Raw genomic sequence first — 24,056 nt, 5'->3', positions numbered from 1 at the left:
CGAGATTGTTGAGATGATTAAAATTTGTTACCGAGATTGTTGAGAATGTTTGTGAATTGTCATTTGTCTACTGGCTCTCAAATAAACTCCATAAATAATGTTTATAGATACTTTTATTTGCATTTTATTTTCATTCAATCAATTATATAATGATATCTTATACAACCTTGCTATAAGGTACGAACCCGTTCACAAGTGTGAGTTTGGCAATTTTGAAAAAAAATAAAATGTTACCAATATTACCGACCACACTAAATAAAAATCTTGGGTTGCAGAAGCCTGATCTAATACCTTCTATTTATACCAATATTATAGTTAAGCATGTTTGCTAAAGCGAAATCCTCTTGGATTTTTACATCTTTAAATTTTTATCTTATTTTTTTGTTTTAATTCTTAAAATTTTCGTTATAGAATGCCCCGGACTAGCATGAATAGTAACCCTAAAGGTAGTTAAGCTATTATTGTTTTTTTTCTTTTTTTTTTCTTTCTCAATTTGGTAAATGAGATTGTTATTTCTTTTCATTCCCTATTGTTAGTAATACTGTTGGCAAGATATATGAACAAGAGTGCTGAGAGGTTGGTGTTCCGTTCTTCTCGTGCAGTGAAAGTGAATTTGATGAGATGTATGTTGGTGTTGGTGCAAGAAGGGTGAGAAATCTTTTTGCTGCAAGGAAGCGATCACCTTCTATAATATTCATTGATGAGATTGATGTTATTGGAGGAAGCCGGAATCCAAAGGACCAGATGTACATGAAAAGATGACATTAAATCAGTTACTGGTTGAGCTAGATGGATTCAAGCAAAATGAGGGCATTATTGTGATTGGTGCTACAAATTTTTCATAATCATTGGATAAGGCATTGGTGAGACCTGGGCGCTTTGATCGCCATGTTGATGTTCCCAATCCAGATGTAAAAGGAAGACATCAGATTTTGGAATCACCCATGTCAAAGGTATAGTTTTATCCCTTGCTAACAATGTTAGCAACTTGTTATAAAACATTGATTAGGAAAGGAAAGAGGCTATCTCTGTCCATAAACTCCTCTATTCCGTTGTAGTTTTCTCTCTATTTAGTAATTTTTTCTTATTTTAATTTTACAAGAATTTTTAAATTTGGAAAAATAACCATACATGCCAAGTGTCTTTTCTATAAAGGGGAAGGAGTATATGCTACAGGAAAAATTTCCATTCATATGAAAAACAGCATAGTTAAACTCCCATGCGGTGGCTAACAACCTCAGTTTGGTCATTTATTTTGCCATGCCAAGTGTCTTGCTTTTTGTTCAAACTGTTCCCTATAATCAAAACAATTTCATCCAAAAACTAGTGACAAATAATGGATCATGGTCACTAAAAATAGATTATGGAACTGTGTGCAACTGACTCACTTTTAGTCTAACAAATATGACAGCCACACTCATTTTAATTTAGCTTGGAAGAGTTGACAGCAACGAAGACGCCATTGCCAAACTCACCTCCAACAGCTTACTATAATAAAATCAACCTGATCTTTCTTCGAAATTCAAATTAATAACTCATTTAAGAAAGATTATTTAAAGGTACTCGTAGTAGTAGCAGAGCAACCTTTTACAGATAAATTTGTTTTGTTAGCTTAAGGTAATAACAACTCATTTATATGTAGAAAAATATAAAGCAAATTGACTTTACAGGGCATTTCAGAACAAGGAGAACCAGTTGGTCCCACAGAGAAAAAAGGGAACATAAAGAAAATTGAACAAAGGTAATGTGTTATAATTTATCGTCTAAAAAAGACCGAGTGAGAGCAACTAATTGAGTTGAAGGCAACTCATAATTTCTTAATTTTCATTGTACAGTACAAACAATGAGAAAAGAAAATGTATATACTTTTATGTCAACTAGACTCCCAGGTGCAGATGCAGGTGCATGAGTTGAGTTCCACCAAGTGAAAAACCTGAAAAAAAAAAATACTATAAGCACATTTCAATCTGGCCGTACTAAGTTACGTTTGCTGCATGTCTCTATGCTAAGATCCCACTGGAGCACTTTTAGCCTTGGCAGCAGCAGCAGTGGCTGTAGCAGCTGCTGTGGCAGCAGCAGCGGCAGCGGCAGCAGCTGCAGCAGATGCTGCTGGGTGGCTGGAGGATGGAGGCACTTTGTTGGATCTGCTCTGAGCTTCAACTGTTTGTGGCTGATGTTGCTGCTGCATCTGTAATCTAACTTGTGCAAGCAATGCCTTTATCTGACTTCCTGTAAGGGTCTCATGCTCCAGAAGAGCATTGGCAAGTGCATGAAGCTCCTTGTTGTGAGTGGTTAGAATAGTTTTTGCATTGTTGTAAGCCCTCTCCAGGAATTCCTTCACCTCTTTCTCAATAATAAGCCTAGTCTCCGAGCTCATGCTCCTCCCATCATCATTGTAATTATGTGTGACTAGTCCAACTTCATTGCCCATACCATATTTGGTAACCATCTCCCTTGCCAACCTAGTTGCTTGCATGAGATCTGAGGATGCACCAGAAGTGACTTCATTTTCTCCAAAAATCAGCTCTTCAGCAACCCGGCCTCCCATGCAAACATCAAGCCGGGCAAGCATCTGTTTCCGGGAGATGCTGGTCTCATCCTCCTCGGGCAATTGAGTAACCATGCCGAGAGCCATCCCTCGGGGTACTATAGTTGCCTTGTGAACAGGAAGGGCCCCATCAGTATGAATGGCCACAAGAGCATGACCACCCTCATGGAAAGCAGTCAACTTTCGTGAATCCTCGGATATGACAGCTGACTTGCGTTCACTTCCCATGATGATCTTGTCTTTTGCATGCTCTAGATCAGCCATGCTCACAGCTTTAGCACCATCCATTGCAGCCTTGATAGCAGCAATGTTAATCAAGTTCGCAAGGTCAGCACCAGAGAATCCAGATGTTCCTCGAGCAATGATCATTAGATCAACATCATCAGCCTTCAGAACCTGTATTTGATTCAAGACAAAAATCCAGCATAACAAGTAGGTAACACTGCTCCCACAATGTTATAATAAGATGATGGTTATATTATATATGTAATGGATAAAAAGAATACCATCTTAAGTAAACTTCAAAATAAATGAGTGTGAGCTCATACATAAAAGTATCCCATGGATAGCCGATCATAGCCCAAAGAAAAAACCATAAAACAGCAATATTTTGCACCAATAAATGAGAGCACTAACAACATCTCTTTGAAACAAGGAATCATATCCATCCAATCCGATTTAACAAATAAGATACATTCTGATAGGGGATGGGACCACCCAAACAGACCAATTATCTGAAAAGCCTCTTCCAGAAAATATAGGACTTAATTTTAATAATTACTGCAGTTTTAATAATTGCCTTGTTAGGACTTAGTTTTAATAATAACTGCAGTTTTGATAACTTCCATTTGACAGTTTCTGTAGGGAATTCGCTTGTATTTGTGTGTTGGGGGTGTTTAAGGGACAGTTACGTGTTTGGTAATTTTATGGACCTAGATTACCTCTCTAGCAGTTTCTGAGCTCTGGGACAGCAAGAAATTGCTGTTATTTCCGAAATGTGTGATTTAATCATATTTTTATTCTTGTTTGAGATAAGAAAATTAATGGGCAAGTGAGAAGAAGATGAGCAAGGAAGTTCATCACATAGAGAAGGGAAAGGATGATATTCAAGAAGCCATCACATGGATGAGTATCAATTGGCAGTTAAGAAGGTGGAACTTCCATCCTTCAATGGAGATGACCCTATTGGGTGGATTACTAATGCAGGAACTTATTTTTCAGGTCAAAATACTAGTGAAGACTAAATTAGCCAAGTATGGAGGGTTCTTGAAATTTAGACTTAAAAGCATAACTTAATCCCCACAAAATTGACTTATAAAGTGAAAATTGCACAACTTCTACTATATTGGGCATATTCTAGTCAAAGTGGGTCTCAATCCCTCAAGAGCCAACATTCTCCTAATTTGCACTCTGGTGCTTCACTCAACCTTTTTGGTCAACCAATCAATAGGTAGCCTTTCTTGACACACAGACAATCCACCCTAATAAGCCACAATTAAGGTGGCCTATAGGGTGATCACAATTATTCCAAGACACCCCTCACACTCAAGTCTATAGGCCTAGATTGTGGCAAAGCAAGTGGCCCAACAAGGAATATAGGATAGGCATTAATTCCATCTTAGAATTTGGGCTTAAGGTGTAACTTAATCTCACGAAACTGAGAAGGTGACGACTACCCAAGTTTATAAAAACTACATTGGTTATATCTCTAGTAAATGTGAGATATCAATCCCTCAAGAGCCAATACCCTCGTGGCTACACTTTGTGATTCTTTGATCAATCATTTTAGTCAATGCCTCTATAGGTGACTTTTTTGAGATGCTAATAATAACTTTGAAGGCTGCAATTAAGGCAAGGCAGGGGTGGCTGCAATTAAGGCAACTTTCCAACATTGTTTTCTGTGGAAAACAATTCCGTCCCTAGCACCAATGTTTTGAAAAAAAAATTGAGGTTGATGATATTGGATGATAACCCATAATGAGTAAGAAGGTAATTTCTTTGGAAGTTCATGAGCAGAACAAAGATATGTGAGTGTCAAGCATTGGGGCTATTTGTAGCCAACCATGAAGTAATGACTGAATGTAAACTATGAGAATGGAAGGAGAATTAAATGGAGTGCCCAAGGTTGTGTTGATTAAAAGTGATGCTAGCCACAATTTCTCACTACCACTGTCACTTCTACTTTGGGACTTAAGGTAGATCAAATAAATAAGTTTGGGATGAGACTAGGATATAGCCATAGTTTAGGTAGGTAAAAGGGAAGTGTGTGGTTTATTGATGAAATTCGACGGTATGGATGTTTTAATGATGCCTACAGGTAGGCTGGATTTGTCTAAATTATTAGAGCATTTTCCAGAGTTCTCAATTTGTTAGAAGGCTGCCACCACACAGGAACTTACTGCATTTTCATGTGGATTTATAAGGCCTTGGACTCTAACAACAGTGGTTAGATTTTGTGGTGTTATTCTCCCAAGGTTCTTATCAATATCTTTATATGGATTTTATCATTCAACTTCTTAAATCTAAGGGTTATGATACGGTGCAGGTAGTAGCTGATCAACTTTCTAAATATGGTCAATGCATTCAATCATTCCCTTAAAACATCCATATACTGCACAAAGTGTGGCTGTCATATTTGTTAAACTAAAAGTGATTCAGTTGCACATAGTTCCATAATCTATTTGGAGTAGCAAGGCTATGCACGGACATGCATGTCTGGTGGTATGTGTGGAGAATAATGTGTGTGGGAAAAGGAGGGAGGAGTTTATGGACAGAGATAGCCTCTGTATGAGTTTATTAACACTGGGACAGAAAGAAATTGCTGTAACTTCTGTAATCCGGTGTGATTTAATCCGGTTTCCCTTCCAAATCAGTGTTTTATAACAACATTCTTAGCAAGGGATAAAACTATACCTTTGACATGTGTGATTCCAAAATCTGCTGCCTTCCTTTTACATCTGGATTGGGAACATCAACATGGCGATCAAACCGCCCAGGTCTCACCAATGCCTTATCCAATGATTCTGGAAAATTGGTAGCGCCAATCACAATTATGCCCTCATTTTGCTTGAATCCATCTAGCTCAACCAGTAACTGATTTAATGTCATCTTCATGTACATTTGGTCCTTTGGATTCCGGCTTCCTCCAATAGCATCAATCTCATCAATGAATATTATAGAAGGTGATCGCTTCCTTGCAGCAGCAAAAAGATCCCTCACCCTTCTTGCACCAACACCAACATACATCTCTTCAAATTCACTTCCACTGCAGGAGAAGAACGGAACCCCAGCCTCTCCAGCAATAGCTCTTGCCAACATTGTTTTTCCAGTGCCAGGTGGACCAACAAGCAAAACTCCTTTTGGAAGCTTACCACCAAGACGAGTAAAGCGCTGGCACAAGAAAAACAAGTCATAGTTACAAAGATGATAAGGAAAAGTACAGGCCAGTAAGTGGTCAAGAAAGAAGTATATAACGTGTAACAGAAAAGTATGAAAAGGGATGTGTCATCAAGAGGAATTAATCATAATTTAGGTACTGACTACTTAAATAGCCCATTTAAGCAATTATCTTGGATATACCACCCAATTTTAGATTCTCAAATGAAATCGTCAGTTCATCACACTACCAATGGAAGTAGTAACTAGTAAGCACATGTTAAACAAGTATGGTTTTATTGATGTTGGGGTAGGTATCATCCCGGAGTGAAAACCCAAATCCAGTTACCCAATTTGCACCAGTACAACCTGTGCTATGCATATTGATGTTTTGTAGCCATACTGAAAGCTAAGGAACCAAGGTAACCTACTGAATAGTGACACAGATGGATATAATAAAAACAACATATTAGAAGTTTGTATTACAGCCAAGCTATTTGAGTTTTAAACATTATTATCCAAGAAAAAGGTTCAATTTATTCACAAGCTTGTCTGAATTTTTACTCAAATTGAATGGCATGTCACTAAACAATTACACATCAAGAATTTCCATCTGCATCCCCAAATCCACACACACTTGCAGTTACATTACTTTAAGTGGCATCAAATCAACAATCACATGAAGTAATCAACAAGATCACAATAGCACAGTAAATGTATAAATGAAAATGGGTTAAATTGCAATGTTGAAAAGTATAATATATCCACACGTGCATTACAAGTTTAAGAGTTCAAGCTTGAGTGCACATGCTAGAAATGTACGCAATGGGGAGAGCATGAACTTATGCCAGAGATGTTTACCTTAGGATCTCGAAGGTAGTGAACAATTTCTTCCAGCTCTGCTTTTGCCTCATCCACACCTTTTACATCATTAAATTTTGTACTTGAGTCCACACTGGGCTGCACTTCTTCATTGATACCAAGTCCTGGGAATAATGAAAAAACAAACCAAATAACATGTCTACTAAATTCAGATTCAATAAAAAAAAAAAAAATGAATATGAACAGGCTACGTTGACAAGGAAATACCTTTACTAATTCCTTTATCTTCAATGAGTGCTCCTACACCAGAAATCAAGAAAAAGACCACTGCAATGGACCTTAGTGTACGCCATAGCTGATCTTTTATATTCCCACCTTCCCTAGCCACCATATGAATTGGATTATTAGCAGTTCCAATAGGGGTGTCTTTTGTTGATTTTCCCGCATTTCTAAAGGCAGAAAGACCAGCAGCTGCAGTTTCTTCCTCACCCATTGAATTGGACATACCTGGAAATTCACATCATCTCTGGTCATAATTTATAGTCTATATATGCTACAGAAATAAATGCCCAAATAGCTGATGCAGTAAAGATTAATATCACTTTTGACACAAGTAATAATTCAAATGCTAATTTTGTCAGCTGAATATAGTTTTTCTTGCGTCATTTTGTTCATGCAGTCATAGAAAATCATTCTTGTCCTAGGACTACTAATAAGGTCAACAGAGGTATCATATTCCTGATGCTGAATTTCATCACAGAGAAAAACAAGATTCTTTGTAAATGCGATTAATACTGCGAGACATTAATTGAACTTCATAATCCCAGGAAAAGATTATTGACTAACAGTGCAACCAGACAAATGGATTATTGGCACAAGGATAACAGAATAACGAAACAATTTACTGTAATAGTATTTTACATTAAGTCTTATTTACTGGCTTGAGAGAAACAGATAATTACAGATGATTTAACCAATTAGTTCCATTATTTCAATAATATATTGATAACCTACAGATTTCCCTGGCAGTTAAAGTCATCAAGGAATTCCAGATAAATGAAAGATATCAAAGTACACCTTTAAAAGAGTGTGCATGTGTCTAAGAGCGGGGAGAGAAGACTACACAGAAGGCATTTAGAAGAGTCATTACCATCAAGTCTGCAAACGAAAAAGTTCTCAACAAAATGGAAATGAAGTCATGCCTCTGGACTCTTAGCGTACAACCAGGAAAAAAAAAAAATTCCTTTACACAGACTAGTAAGTAACCCAGCTTTCTAATCAAAATATCAACACTTTGGGCATATTAAATATGAATTTAGGGAAAAAAAAATTACTCGGTCAATGAATTCTGGCAGATACAATTTGGCCACCAACACACCCTTATGAAACACAATACCCAGAAAGAAAGCAGAAGCAAGAGAACCAAATGGCAAAAACCTTATATCATTGAACAATGAATAAGATTAGCAGATCAGTAACCAATATTGACAAGAAATATAGGTCAAAAAGGCCAAATCACAAGCATTGACAATTAGGGTAATCAATCATATGGAAATTAGCAGTTTGAGCCAAATAACCACCTCTCCTTAATGTCTTCAGTAATTCACTTTCATCAAGCCTGTCAACTTTCACTAATGCTTTTACGTATTCAGAAAGAGCTGAGGGACTATTATGGAGAGATGGCTGGCTTTCAAATACTCTAATCACAGCCTCGGGATCATTCTGATGGTAAAGTTCTTTGAGATAAGAAACTTCAGCTGCTTCATCTGCATCACGTGCTCGACGAGCTATACTGCCAAGATAGCTAGACTGAAATCTCTCCTGGGCACACAAAAGCCTATTCCCTACAGGATTTTGAAAGTAAGTGAAAAAAACAAAAGCCAAGTGCCAAATGGGACATAATATTCAGTAACTTTGAATTTGAACATATATTGAAAGAAAAAAGCATGAATAACTTCACATATACACCAACCAACCCCCACCTCCCAAGAGAAAAAAAAAATGATGAAAGAATTCCACAAGACAACATTCTATAATGTTAATTCCCAAACCAACATAATTAGGGAAAGTTAAAGATAAATTAAGAAAAGCAAAATCCGTTACTTGTATAAGCAAATAACATGAAGTAAACAACAAAAATAATGCATGGTCCGGGGAAGGGGGATTTATACCTGCACGATCTCCAAACTTATTCACAGAGAAATTGCTCGTAGCAAACAGACTTTTGACCTGTCCAAATTTGGATTGACGTCTTGCAACCTGTAAAAAGAAATCACAAAAGTGACTGAAACATTAAAGAAATCCAAAATATAGATTATATATGGCAACTAGGATTGTGCAAAGATAAGCCAAATGCAATCAATAAAACAAACAACTTGCTTAATGAACACAAGATCAAGTTCTCATGCTTGCCTGTGTCTTACACTGTTTCTTTAAGTTTTTTCAGTACACATAAGCGGCAGCGACGTTTGAACCTAATTCCTCATGCAAACTACCAAAACACCTCACCACTAATAAAACAATATAAGTTGAACAACTATAAGTTAAAAACCAGCTGTTAAAAAGCTGATACTTGAAACACCACAGGATCTTCATTCATAAGTCCACAAACCAAAGGACCATATATCCCAACAAGCTGAAATCAGTATGGACGCAATCCTCACTGCTCCTAAAAACTCTCAAAAAAGCACTAAGACAATCATTTCCTATAAGGTCTACAATGACTTAAAAAAAATTATAAAAAAAAAAAAAGGCCTTTCGCCTCTGTAGCAAAAAGTTTTGAAATTTTCTTATCCTGGAGCAAAACCAGAAGAAATCCATTAGACCCATTATCCATTCAAGTAAAAAGAATCTGGAAAACGGATGATGGAGAAAAGGGTACGAAAATCAATAAGCCAAATCAATAAAAGGTCAAAATTAGGGTTTCGGGAACAACAACAACAAGGGAAGCATTGACGATGGATGTGAATAAGAATGAACGTACCTGAGTTATCAAATGCCTCAAAGCCATGCTAGCGAGATCGAGCTATCGCAATTGAATTACGAAATCGTTGCAAAGTGCAACGTTAATGTGCCTGCTTAAGACCGGTGTCTGTTTGAGATGCTTGGATGAATAATTGATTGATATATATAATTCTGCAATAAACTGATAATGTTAGATATGTTTAACGATTTTGCCATTTTCGTATCTTAAAATATAGTGATTTTTTATTTATTTGTTTTCTCCTCTAAAAATATATATATTTTAAAAAATCTACGTAGCTTGTTTTTATTTTTTAGTTATTTTAAACATATATTTATAAACTGAAAGAGTAAATGAAAAAATATATATATAATTATACAGGAATTAAATAAATAAATAAGTCGAGATATTTAAAAAGACTATTAAATATTATTTTTAAAATAATACTCAACGATAAATCAATGAAAAAGATAAAAGGACTGTATAGAAAATGAAAGTGTAGATCGACTAAATTATAACTCAATTATTTTATTATAAATATAGATTGAATGAAAAAAAAATCATGAGATTTTGATAGACTAAAATCATGATTTAGCTTAGCATTATTGACGTTTTATTATTAAATAAAATCTCAAGTATTATAAGTGGGTTTAGTTAACACTAAATTAATCAGTGAGGATTGTTTTACTCTAATTAAGAATCTTAAGTTTATGTAATTGGTTAAAAACTTTTAAGATAATTCAATTTGTTAAAAGTGAATCAATTGAACATTTATTTATTATAATGTCTATATATTGTTGATTTTAAATAAAAAGGTTCAAACATTATTTTTCTCGTCTTATTTTTCTATTTTAATTTAATTTTTCAAGCTTAACATTTTTTCTTTAAATTTTTAAAATATTTTTATTTAACCAAGTTGATCCTTTTGTAATTTTATAATATTGCTTGGTTCAACTTGATGAGATGCGGCTCAAGTCAAAAAAATGGTCACAACTTACTCAAGAATTTATAATATTTGGTATTTAAGTTTTAAGTCGATATTAAATATGCATCTTTTTAACCTGATCAATAAAAATTATGTCACAAATAAATTTAGGTCAAACTCAATTTGACCATGAATTGGCCGCATCCTTTTTTTTTACGTGTCTAATAAAAGTTTAATAATTATGAGATAAATTAAATAAAATTTCAATAACCTATATAAATTTATGCTAATATATATATATATATATATATATATATATATATATAAAAGAGACAGAGAAAGATATTTTTTCACAACTTTTATAAAATGGTATATAAGATTAATATATTATATATAAGTATTGTTCATATTAAAAATTATTACGACAATAGTCACATTATAAATTTTAATCTTTGTCTTAAATGTAGTAATAGGATAAATTATTTATTTATATTTTATCTATTACATTAAAATAAATATATTAATAAAAATAATTATCACTTTAATTATCTAGTTTGAATTTTGGGAAAAAAAAAAGAAATTAACAAAAATATTAAAAATGTCTAGTCAGCTAAAAAAAAAACTTGTAGCATGTAAGGTTGGACTTGGATATCAGTTTAGAAGATTGTATTAAATTTCTACATTAATGGGTCATTACCTCTATCCATAGTTTGTTAGCTTAGGGAGGAATTTTACAAAATTTTAATGGGAATTTTATTGTGAGTTATACAATTTGATATTTGTTCCAAAAATTCAGCATAATTATTGTAATATCCTAATTATTTAAAAATTATTAAAACGGTGTTTTTAATTAACTAAATGAGTTTTATAAATATTTTAAAAACTTTTATTTATTATCAGGATTTTAAATTAAATAATAAATATTTGCGAAATTGTTTTGTAAAATATTCACTAGAGACATATATGTTTTTATGATATTTTGTTATAATAAGTATTCAAAGAAAAATATATATTTCTATTATAATTATTTTATATATTTTATTTTATTTATGATTGTGTAGGGAGAAATATGTTTATTTTATATATTATTTATAAGTTTTAATCTTTAATAGAAAGGAAATGTGACTATGGTTTAATTGTTACTACATGATTAGACATGGGTTAGGTGTTTTTAAAGGGGATTAATGTCAATTTTTCTTTATACGCTTCTCATCTTTCTCATGTTTCTCACTTTCCTCTCTTGTGTTTTTTACTCTAAAGAAGTTGGAGAACTAAAGATCCTTAAAGATACCCAAAGATCCGTGTCTTTTTTATCAAGGAAAGGGGGAGTGAGTAGTCTCATTCTACGCATGAGGTATATACTAAGTAGTGAGATTGTCTCCAATCTTTTTTCTACTGTATGCTCATAGGAGAAATCTCAATTTGTGAGTTATCTTGTGTTATTGTTTTGCATATGATTCTTTAGTGCTCTACTTGATGTTATTGACATGTATGTGTTTAATTGCATGTATCAAACTAATCTTGTGGATCTTGGATTGTCAATGCGTTTCTATGAGAACCCTAGGGAATGAACGTATTGAATTAATATGGAATAATTGAGATGAGCATGTAGGAATGTGAAATTGATGTGGGGTTTGAGTAATTGATGGCTTTATAAGATGGTTTTAGGCTTTTAATCTTTGATTATATTATTTGGATGATCACTTATGGTAAAATTTGGTGATGAGATGAGACACAAGTTCAAAATAATTAAAGTTTGTATCTATCAAATTGTGTCATGAGTGTGACTAGTAAGTCACGACTATGACACATCCTAACCTTGACCTTTTTTAGAAATGTTGAGCAAGTCATGGGTGTGACTAGTGTCACAACTGTGACCTATGAGTCATGAGCGTGATTGACATCATGGTTATGATTAGTGAGTCACGACTATGACACATTCTATTGCTTCTTTTTCTCATTATTTCCTTGTATTTTCTCCCTTTTTTATCACTTTTATTGCTTAAGATGAGTTATATTTATGAGTTTGGTATAACTCGAGAATGGTTAGCTTTAAGAATGTGATAGGTATTAGTAATGATAAGGGGGTAGTGGAGTTAATGTTCAAAAATTATGAAAATGATTAATGTTCCTATAATGATTTCAATTGAGGTGTTTAGTGGCCTGGTTTAAGATCAGAACTCATAATAATAGTAGTGATACAAAAAAGATTAGGTGATAAGATGAATGATAAGTTTAAGATTGATCTTACATATCAAGACTTGTTAATAATGGTGATATGATATGCTTGTGTGTGTTGTGTTGAACATTATTACCTTTTAAGAGTTTAATATTAGGAATGGTATTAATGTGTGATATCAATAAAGTTGCAAGACTAGTTAAGTTATTAATTTAAATACTTAGTTTGATGTGATCTTAGTGATTACGGTTGATGTATTATTAAATGATTAGATGAGTTCATAATGGTTTTATCTTGAGGTGTATCAGATGATATTGTGTAATCATTGTGCTTAAACTATGAAAATATGACTCTTGTGTTATACAATGTGTTGTGTATGTGTTGGCTATCTTGTCCCAAGAATGTATTGGGAAAAACCCAAGTCCCACATCGACTAGAGATTAGGCAATTAAATAGTATATAAGTGGAGAGCAACCCTCACCTTACAAGCCGGTTTTGTAGGGTTGAGTTAGGCTTCAATCCACTATTCTAACATGGTATCAGAGCCATTTAGATCCACTTTAAAAATGGGCCACCCACCATTCATTGCTACATGCACCATGGACATGAGGGGGTGTATTCAAGTCCCGCCAATCCTAGATCATTAAAAAGGGCCACCTACCATTTATCCACGTACCAAGCCCAATAGTGCTGGACGTGAGGGGGTGTATTGGGAAAAACCCAAGTCCCACATCGACTAGAGATTAGGCAATTAAATAGTATATAAGTGGAGAGCAACCCTCACCTTACAAGCCGGTTTTGTAGGGTTGAGTTAGGCTTCAATCCACTATTCTAACAGTCGAGTATAAATTTATGTTAATGTGAGACATGATTGATATAAAGGATGTGAATTAGTATATGGTGTTAGAAAATCGTTGTGTTTGGATCTTATGGGAGTCATGTGATGGCAAACTAGCAAATTGTGAATATACATAGTGATAACATGATATTGCATCGTGTCTCATGTGACATGCGTCATATGCGTGCAAATCAACAAATTGATATATATATATATATATATATATATATATATATATATATATTTTTTTTTTTTAACTAGCGCTACATGCATATGCAAATTATAATCTATGTCAATTGCATTACGTGTGTGAATGTGTATTTGTGTGTTGAGTAACGTGGTGAATTGTGATTAACCTAATTGTACCTTGGTGTTATTAGTTTAATTGTATATATATGTTGATGATACTTTGTTATTGTGTGTGTTTGGCTATCCAACCTTATTTTACATCGTGAGTTAGATTGAGATATTTTTCACTTCTCATTTCGTGTGTTGTGCTTGGTATGTATGTTGTTATAGGTGAGGTTCTTCATAACGTTGGTGATAAGGCTTAGACCTTGTGTTAGTGTGCTATGATAGGATGTAACATTGAGACGTAATTAACATTTTTTATTCTTGTTATTTAATCGTACCTTAAGATATGGTGTTTGATTTATTTTGTAATGTTTTATTAGAGGTTATTATTATTGGAGTAGTGACATGTTTAATTGTCATGTGATATCCTCTTCCAAACTTGATAGTATCTAGTTGGTCATTCGTTTATGAAATCAGTTTTTGGTTAAAACATTCATTATTATACTTATCGAGTACATATGGGATAGTAGGTGTCACAATTATGAAGACACTTACAAAGGAACTAAACCTAACTTGTAAGTTTCATGCATATCATGATTGAGTTTGACTCTTGACTAGGTTTGATCTCACTTTAAATAGGTGTGAGGTAATGAACCTTAGCATGCATCTAGTTCACAAGATTAATGACTTAGCATAACTCATATTAATGTTATGTTATAACATTTTCTTTGTGAAGGCAATCATGTTATAGATGATTTGACATAGCACAATATCTGTTTTTGGACACAACAAATCATGCTTTTAATTTTCCATATTTTTTGTTTGTTTACTTTGGGTAAATTTTAATGTTTTTGGACACAACAAATCATGCTTTTAATTTTCCATATTTTTTGTTTGTTTACTTTGGGTAAATTTTAATGGTATAACTTTACCAAAGGGATTTAGTTAGTTTGGAACTTTTGCTCGTTTACATCCACCAAAAACAAGAAGGACGCATGTAAGTAAAGAGAGTTCATTCTCACAACTGAGATCACAACGGGACGACGAACATAAAATTTAAAACAATGAAGTCACCATTAATGTTTATTTTTATGGAAAAAAACATTAGAAAAAAACCCTGAAATAGAAAATGGCCTACAAAAGTCAGATTTTTGAGTTTGGGGTCGATTACGTGTAAGAAAGATATTAGCACCTCACAACGTTCGTCCTAAGATGATTATCTTTAATTAATTAAACAAATTATTTATAACTTATGAAATATTTATCTCACCCTAAATTAATTAACTATAATGATCAAATGTATTTTAACTAATTTAACTAATGCATTTTAAAAAAGAGTTAAAATTATTATTGTTATATAAAAAGGAAGATAATATTATTATTATTTTGTTCGATAAGATTTATTTTTTGCTCCTACGTATCTCCATGTATAATGAAGAATCAGAGTCATGTAGTTCTTTATAGAAAATATTTGTGTGTTGATATTTTTAATTAAATTTTATTTGTATTAAATTTAGGACTCTTGAACTGTCTCAGCTCATTCACCCTAAAGTATAAAATTGAATGAGGTGTACATCAAAGTCTACTCAATAAAATATTTAATTTCAATTATAATTAGTTACAGGTATTATTATTACTATAGTATATACTTAAAATATTTTTGGTTGGATATCAAGTTGTCACAACTTGTATCTTAAATTCAAAGGTTAAAAAGATGTCACATCTAATTAACCATTCCTCCAATAAAATCTTCGATATAATGATTTCAAATATTTATATTGAATATTGTGATAATACTTTTTTGATGTTTAATTATATTTTGAATTCAAATAAAGATTTTAAGGTAACAAGTTGTCACAACTTGCACATTTGAACTCTAGAATCAAGAGAATGTTACATTCAAATAATTTTTTTTAAATGATAGATATTATTAATATAAATATTGATGAAAAAATCTCATAATTATTATTATTATATTATTATTATAGTAACTATTTCTATTATCACTATTACTATGATTATAATTATAAGTATTATATTTATTATTATTAATATTATTATCATTATTATTATATTTATTAATATATTTATTATTTTTATATTATTATTATCTACTTTACGTAATCCTAATTTCCTTTTCTTAAGACCTAACTCTTTTTATATGACTACTCACTTTTGTAAATTAGTAATTTGGTTAACAAATGAGAGATAATAATATTTAAATGCCAAGAGAAAAAAAGAAAAAAGAAATGAACGTACAGAAAGGAAAATAGAAAATGGTGCAGCAAAGAAGGAGAAAAGAAGGGGTCTCATCCGCGACAACGTACAAAGAGAAAAAGTAATAAATAAAAAAAAAAAAAAAAGTGAAGCAACAACGTATAAAGGGAAGAAAAAAATAATTAAAAAAAAAGTGAAGTAGCAATGTACAAAAGGGAAAATAAATAAATAAAAAAAGAAGTGAAGCAGCAGCGTAGAAAGGAAAAAAAATAATAAAAAAAGAAGTGAAGCAACAACATACAAAGGGAAAAAAAAAGAAGTGAAGTAGTAGAGAAGAAGAAAAGGAGGGGTCTCATCTATAGCAGCGTACGAAAGGAAAAAAATAATAAAAAGGAAGTGATGCAGCAAAGAATAAAAGGGGAAAAGATGGATCTCGTACGAAAAGATAAATAAAAAAATGATGCAATAGAAGATAAAGGAGAAAAGGAGATCATGCACGAAACTTCTAGGATGCTTCGTGGGAAAGAGAAAATGCATAATATAAAGGAAGAAAAGAAAGATCAAACGTGAGGTTTACCGGAGAAGCTCTACGAGAGAGAAAAATGTGTTGGGTTCCTCTTCTATGCTCTCATCCGGGTGAATTTGAAGAATGTTGGAGTGAGATGGCAAAACAAACAAGGAGCTCCAATGTCAGTTCAATATTGCACCGTTGGGCTCATGAAGAGTTCAATATACTCACTATTCTTCACTCAAGAAGTGGTAAGAAGAAAGAATTGAGGTGGAGTTTTTCTTTTTTTCTTTATCCCCCTTTTCAAAAGATAGACCATGAGTCATATATATGGCCCCCATCACCCATGAACTCCTTCTTTTGTCTCTTTTCCTCCCATCTCGAGGAATTTTTTTGTCAATCAAAAGAAGAATAGCCCCCATTAAACAAGGAGCCCAATTTGGCAGTGACTGATAATTTTTGCTTAGTGATGCCAATAATTAGTCGTGTTAGGGAGAAGAAAGAAGAAGAAGAAACTGAAAAATATTTTTACCGCTGAATCTAAAATCTACTTACACAAAGGAAAGAGAATAGCCTATATATAATACTAAGTCCCCTAAATACTAACATAATTATGATTTTGGTCCTTCTCCTTATTATCCCCCTACAAACTGAATGTGGATTTTTGTTTCACATTGAGTTTGGGTCTTAACTCCAAAAAGGCGCTTGATGAAGGTGCCTTGGTAAGTAAATCTGCAACTTCAAAGCGAGTTGGTACATGTTTAACAATCAATTCTCCTCTTGCAACCTTCTGCCGAATATACCATAAATCCAATTCAAAGTGTTGGGTTTTGCTGTGTAAAATTGGATTCGCAGATAAAAGCATAACTCCCTGATTATCACACCAAATCAGTGGAACTCTAGTGATGGGAATCTGTAGTTCAATGAGCAAGTTTTGGATATAAGTAATTTCTAAAGATATTGCTGATAAGGATCTAAATTCAGCTTTAGTACTAGACTTGGATACCACTTTTTGTTTCTTTGCTGTCCAGGAGACAATATTGTTTCCTAAGTACACACAGTAACCAGAAGTTGACCTCAAGTCATTTGGGTCAAAGGCCCAATCACTGTCACAGAAAGCAAAAATGTTAAGATCATTTGTTTTGTTAAAATGGAGACAATAATCAATGGTGCCCTTTAAATATCGAAGTATCCTTTTTGCAACAGTCCAATGAATTTCAAGAGGATTATGCATGAATTAACACAATCTGTTGACAGGATAATTATTGAGATTTCCGTTGACATTAGTTTCTATCTTTGTTATAAAACAATTTTATTTTATCCACAGACTCAAACACGGCAAATATACCGGCCGTTCAAGTAATAAATTTAAATCGTATCCACAGGGACTAGTAGGTAAAATAAGCATTTATTGACTATTTGTGACTAAAGAATAATTCTAATTTTTCATATATTGTCATGCAATTCAAATAAAGGTTATGACTATTGGAATTTCAAACCTATAATATACTTTGTGTGTGTGTGGAAGGGATAGAAATGGTATTGTGATTTTGAAAGATTGTGGGGTAAGATATCACCGAACTTCACACTGATAAATCTTTATTCTCTTGTTATATTCATTATTTAGTCAACCCATAAGTTTACTCAAACCTAAACCCTTAGAGCAAGAGCCTAGGTGCAAGTAATGAATATCAATTCCTTGAGTATCCAATACATACACTTGCATTACGGGTTATGGTTTAAGACTACTAATGGGCCAAGCTCCATTTCTAGATACATTTCTCACTAGGCATTTATTTCAGAGCTAGTTTCAAGGGTTATTTTCCAATACCTAATGGACTCTATATCAAGCAAAGGAGAATCAATCCAAAGCAAGTATTAAGAATAGAAACATAACACAATAATGAATGAAACAACATATATATATATCATTGATAATGTGAAGATTACATAAGAGTTAAGTTGGTTACATCTAACCCCACAAAATAATGGGTAAAACCGCTCAAAACAATGAGGGTGAAACAAAAATACAGATGGAAGAGAGATGGAAAAGAGATGGAAGTCGCCCAATGTGTGAATGAGGGAATGAGCCTCGAAGATTTGATCAAATACGAGCTTGGTGAGATAGGATAGGGTTTACATGCCCAACGCGTTATACTTCGCGCCCAGTGCAAGGTCTTCCAGAGAGGTAATTACTCTCTGTCTCGAATCATGTCCGGCACGTGTGCTCCTGCACCCTGCAAAATGTCTTCCAGAGAGTTTTGAATGCTCTCTCTTCTGAAGCATGCCTGACGTGGATTCTCTTGCACCCGGCGCAGTCTTAAAGTGCAGAGGTGATGCTCTTTGTGCTTCTCAAGCTCGGCGAGGGTAGTCTGCACTCGGCGCAATGATGCTTCTTCTATTCCTTAGCTCTTTCAATTTCCAATCTAATGGGTCTTTAACCTCAACTCTTTAACTCAATACCTGCACAAAAAATGAGGTGTATCAGGGTATTGTTAAATGATTTTTGGGTTAGCTATATCTGGACAAAAAATTAATCAAAAGAGAACAATTATATTGCAAGAGTGCATGGGATGAGTGGAATTGTTCAATAAGTCCTATCTAACAAGAAGTATAATTGAGACTTAACAATTCCCTCAAACTTAGAACCTTGCTTGCCCCCAAGCAACAGGTAATTGATCTGGCAGACACCAAGCAATGCATGTATGTCAAATTCCTAAATTCTAGCTTACTTGGATTTTCTTTTCGAAAGCACGAACCTTAGATGAACTTTCAGTCACAATTATTGCAATGGAACATGACAAGGTGCAAACAAAGGTTTCAAAAGAGATCAAAGAGCTGAGGAAAGTTAATGATCATCTATGAATGCATCCTCACTAGGAAAATGTTTCTCTCTATGCACACTGGTGTATCAGGGTGAGTGTTTCTCTCAAATCTACTACTCACGCCACATAATTCAACTTTGCTCTCTGTTTTCCAAATGGAACCAATGGTAAGGCAAATGCAGACACTTATCACAAGGTCTTTATTAGGGCAATTTGGGTCAAGCAATAACAATCTTATGGTTTGTCAAAGATTAAAAGTGTCATGGCTTTAGAGAGCAATTGAGATTTTTACAATGATATCCCTCTCCATAACCCAATACAACATTTTAGAACATGCCCTTAACCAAACCCGAGCCACTAGCCTTTTGTGATGCATGTTTACACTTTTGCATCCTTATATTTTTGTTTTGTTTTCTCTTTTTTTTTTTTTTTTTGAAATGAATGACCATATACTTTCCTTTTCCCAGAAACCTTCATTCTTCAACTCCCCCAAACTTGTTTCATGTCATCAATTACTCTCTTAACCAAAACAAGGGTTATGGTTAATTTTTCACAATTTGGGATAAGTAGAAGGTGTGGTGTTTAGGCTTAGGAAGTTATGGGTCAAGTGAAATCTAGAGGTGGCTTTTTGGCTTAGATGGTTAGCAAAACAAGGAAATATGAATGTCTTGATCATATAAATGCACAACATTAGCAAACCACCAGGGAAACTCAAGCAAAGTCTATCATGCAACTTAAGCGTAGTTCACTCATCAACATTCAGGGGCTCAAACCTCACCCGGCTATACATCCAAAGATTATCAAACTTGGCTCAGCCCTATGATCAACATTGAAACCTGTATGTAACTAGCCATGAACTAAGGTTCTAACGTGAATTGACTATCTAAGGCACATACACAACAAGTATCAAGCAAACCATAATTCAGAAATGACCACAAACACACCAAGTATCAACAAAACCAATACTCGTGCTATTAGTAGAATAGTTACAAAAAGTAAACTAACCACAGAGTTTTAAACATAAACAGCTACATTAAAGCTAAATCACGAAAAATAAAAGACATAAAAATAAAATGCGATAAACATAAAAGGTAAGCTAAGGTAAACTCCATCTACATCATTCTATGGAGTCTAGTCATCATCATTTCCAGGGGCTGCTCCACCATCATCAGCTCCATCAGCATCAGCAGCTCCACTCTCTCAAACTTAGGGGCCTGGTCCCCGGGCCAACCAGTATATGTATGAGAGTCGACATTAGAGAGGAACTGGTAGCCAGGAGTGGTCACGGAGTGTAATCATGAAAAAAAATGGTGAGCACAAAAAAATATACACAGTGATGACCAAAAAAATATAGCAAAATGGAGAATATCTTTAGACCAAAATTAAGCATAACATGGATGCACACGGAAATGGACTGACAATGCAACAAAAAGCACACAAACAGAATATAAAGAAACATGATTGAAAATAGATAAATATTGGGTGTCAGGGATGTTGTGCACTGGGCGCAAAATAGATGCGTCGGGCTTAGTATCAGTAAAAGTCCAAGAGATTCCAAATTTGATATCGCACCGAGCGTGACTTCGGCGCGCCCAGCATGGTGCTTCCAGAGACCAAAAATTGATTACTAGGTAGGGCGCAAAAGAGTTACGCTCGGCGTGTCGCCACTTACATGGTCAAATTGTCTAAGTTTTTTCTTTAAGGGAAGGCGTTATCTCCACCCAGAAATAGAGTTGCCTCATTCCTCACACTCCAAACAAGATGTACCCTATATTTACCCACTCAAGCATGATTCTAACAATTAACATATAACACAAAATAACTATGTATAACAAACATTAGTACTGAAATCTAAAACACGAATGAAATGAGAAACACATAAAACAAAGTTTAGACCTCTAGGTTGCCTCCCAGAAAGCACTTGTTTACTGTCCCAAGCCTGACTGAAAGAGACCTCAAGGTTCTCTAAATGAAAAGGTATAGCAGAGTCTTTCGACCTCTCCACCCTAATTCTCTTTCTCCTCCTATTGTTATCATTTTTCCTTGTTGTACGTTCAATCTTAGGATCACTCGTAGTGGCTCAGGAGATTTGGTCCCTCTAGTTCAAATAGTGCCTTGCATACAAAGAAACAAAAGACTAGAATGCACAAGTCAGCTCGAAGAATGAATTGCTAAAGTAAAAGTCACAAATAGCTATAAATACTAAATTGCATGACCAGTCCCCGGCAACGGCGCCAAAAACTTGTTGAGATTTCCATTGACATTAGTTTCTATCTTTGTTATAAATGAATTTTATTCTATCAACGGACTCAAACACGACAAGTATACCGACCGTTCAAGTAGTAAATTTAAATCGTATCCACAGGAACTAGTAGGTAAAATAAGCATTTATTGACTATTTGTGACTAAAGAATAATTTCAATTTTTCATAGATTGTGATGCAATTCAAATAAAGGTTATGACTATTGGAATTTCAAACCTATAATATACTTTGTGTGTGTGTGGAAGGGATAGAAATGGTATTGTGATTTTGTAAGATTGTGGGGTCAGATATCACCGAACTTCACACTAATGAATCCTTATTCTCTTGTTACATTCATTGCTTAGTCAACCCATAAGTTTACTCAAACCTAATCCCTTAGAGCAAGAGCCTAGGTGCAAGTAATGAATATCAATTCCTTGAGTATCCAATACATACACCTGCATTACGGGTTAGGGTTTAAGACTATTAATGGGCCAAGCTTTATTCTTAGATACATTTCCCACTAGGCATTTGTTTCAGAGCTAGTTTCAAAGGTTATTTTCCAATACCCAATGGACTCTATATCAAGCAAAGGAGAATCAATCCAAAGCAAGCATTAAGAATAGAAACATAACACAACAATGAATGAAACAACATATATATATATATATATATATATATATATATCATTGATAACGTGAAGATTACATAAGAGTTAAGTTGGTTACATCTAACCCCACAAAATAATGGGTAAAACCGCTCAAAACAATGAGAGTGAAACTAAAATAGAGATGGAAGAAAGATGGAAGAACTGAAGGAAAGACCCACACACGAACGGTCCCAAGCACTAAGAATCCCTTCCATAGCTCCTAGAAGTCGCTCAATGTGTGAATGAGGGAATGAGCCTCGAAGATTTGATCAAATACGAGTTGGGTGACACAAGGTAAGGTTTACATGCTCGGCGCGTTATACTTCATGCCCGACACAGGGTCTTCCAGAGAGGTAATTATTCTCTGTCTCGAATCACGCCTGGCGTGTGTGCTCCTATGCCCAGTGCAATGTCTTTCAGAGAGTTTTGAATGCTCTTTATTCTGAAGCACGCACGGCGCGAATGCTCTTGCACCCGGCACAATGCTAAAGTGCATAGGTGATGCTCTTTGTGTTTCTCAAGCCCGGTGCGGGTAGTTTGCGCCTAGTGCAATGATGCTTCTCTTACTCCTTAGCTCTTTCAATTTCCAATCCAATGGGTCTTCAACCTCAACTCTTTAACTCAATACCTGCACAAAAAAATAGGTGTATCAGGGTATTGTCAGATGATTTTTTGGTTAGCTATATCTGCACAAAAAATTAATCAAAAAAGAACAATAATATTGCAAGAGTGCATGGGATGGGTGGAATTGTTCAATAAGTCCTATCTAAAAAGAAGTATAATTAAGAATAATAATAAGCAGTATCTGGTCGAGTGATTGTAGCATACTGCAATGCTCCTATTACCGATCTATATAATTGAGGATCTTGAGCTTGATTAGTGCCATCAGCTAGAAGTTTGGTTGAAGGAGCAAATAGAGTTTTTATTAGTCTTGCATTTGACATATTAGTCTTTGTTAATAAGTTTGAAATGTACTTTGTTTGAGAGAGTTGAAGGCCACCATTTGAAGCTGGTTGAACTTCTAGACCAAGAAAATGATGCAACTTCCCTAGATTTTTTAGAGGAAATTCTGCATTGAGTTTAGCTATTAAATTGGAAATTGCTTGACCGGAGCTGTTGGTGATGATAATATCATCTACATACACTAACATAAATATTGTAAATTCTTGTGTATGAAGAGTTAAAAGAGGTGTCACTTTTGGTTTCCTTGAAGCCAAGTCTGTGGAGAGTTGAGCCAAGCTTTTGAAACCAGGAACGCAGTGCTTGTTTTAAGCCATAATGTGCTTTGTGATGTTTTCATACAATGTTGTCATTACCATTACTGAAACCTGGTGGTTGTTGCATATAGATTTCCTCCTGAAGAGTGTCATTGAGAAAGGCATTATATCAATGTCAAGTTGATGGATTAGCCAGCCTCTTGATAGAGCAATGGAAAGGACTATCCTGACGGTGACTGGCTTGACTACTGGGTTGAAAGTTTCGATGAAGTCAAGCCCTTCTTGTTGTGTAAATCCAGGGGCAACCAACCTGGCCTTATGTCTGCTAATTTTTCCTTTAGTATCATATTTTATTTTAAACAACCATTTGCAGGTAACAGCTTTCCTACAGGGTGAAAGTTGAACAAGACTCCAAGTTTTATTGTATAAGAGGGCATTGTACTCAACTTGCATGG

At 34.3% G+C, this 24,056-nt stretch overlaps 1 protein-coding gene across 2 annotated transcripts; it reads right to left on the bottom strand.

Annotated features, from left to right (window-relative positions):
- Nucleotides 1-1,731: 1,731 nt before the first annotated feature.
- Nucleotides 1,732-9,888, bottom strand: LOC109804805 (ATP-dependent zinc metalloprotease FTSH 5, mitochondrial). 2 transcript variants are annotated; one of them, XM_083063176.1, is made up of 7 exons: nucleotides 9,729-9,888; nucleotides 8,917-9,004; nucleotides 8,326-8,589; nucleotides 7,013-7,252; nucleotides 6,785-6,909; nucleotides 5,462-5,938; nucleotides 1,732-2,944 (listed from the first exon to the last, which is right to left on the bottom strand). In XM_083063176.1, exons 1-7 carry the CDS (start codon nucleotides 9,753-9,755, stop codon nucleotides 2,006-2,008), a joined length of 2,160 nt encoding a protein of 719 aa, XP_082919302.1. In that variant the 5' UTR covers nucleotides 9,756-9,888; the 3' UTR covers nucleotides 1,732-2,005. The 2 variants fall into 2 exon arrangements, with proteins under 2 accessions (XP_082919302.1, XP_082919303.1); XM_083063177.1 differs by lacking the exons at nucleotides 8,326-8,589; nucleotides 8,917-9,004; nucleotides 9,729-9,888 and adding an exon at nucleotides 7,823-7,962.
- Between the last annotated feature and the right edge of the window lie 14,168 nt (nucleotides 9,889-24,056).

Source organism: Cajanus cajan, chromosome 9, assembly GCF_000230855.2.
Source record: "Cajanus cajan strain Asha chromosome 9, NIPB_CcT2T_4, whole genome shotgun sequence".
NCBI lineage: Eukaryota > Viridiplantae > Streptophyta > Magnoliopsida > Fabales > Fabaceae > Cajanus > Cajanus cajan.
This window is presented reverse-complemented; position numbering and strand designations above follow the sequence as displayed.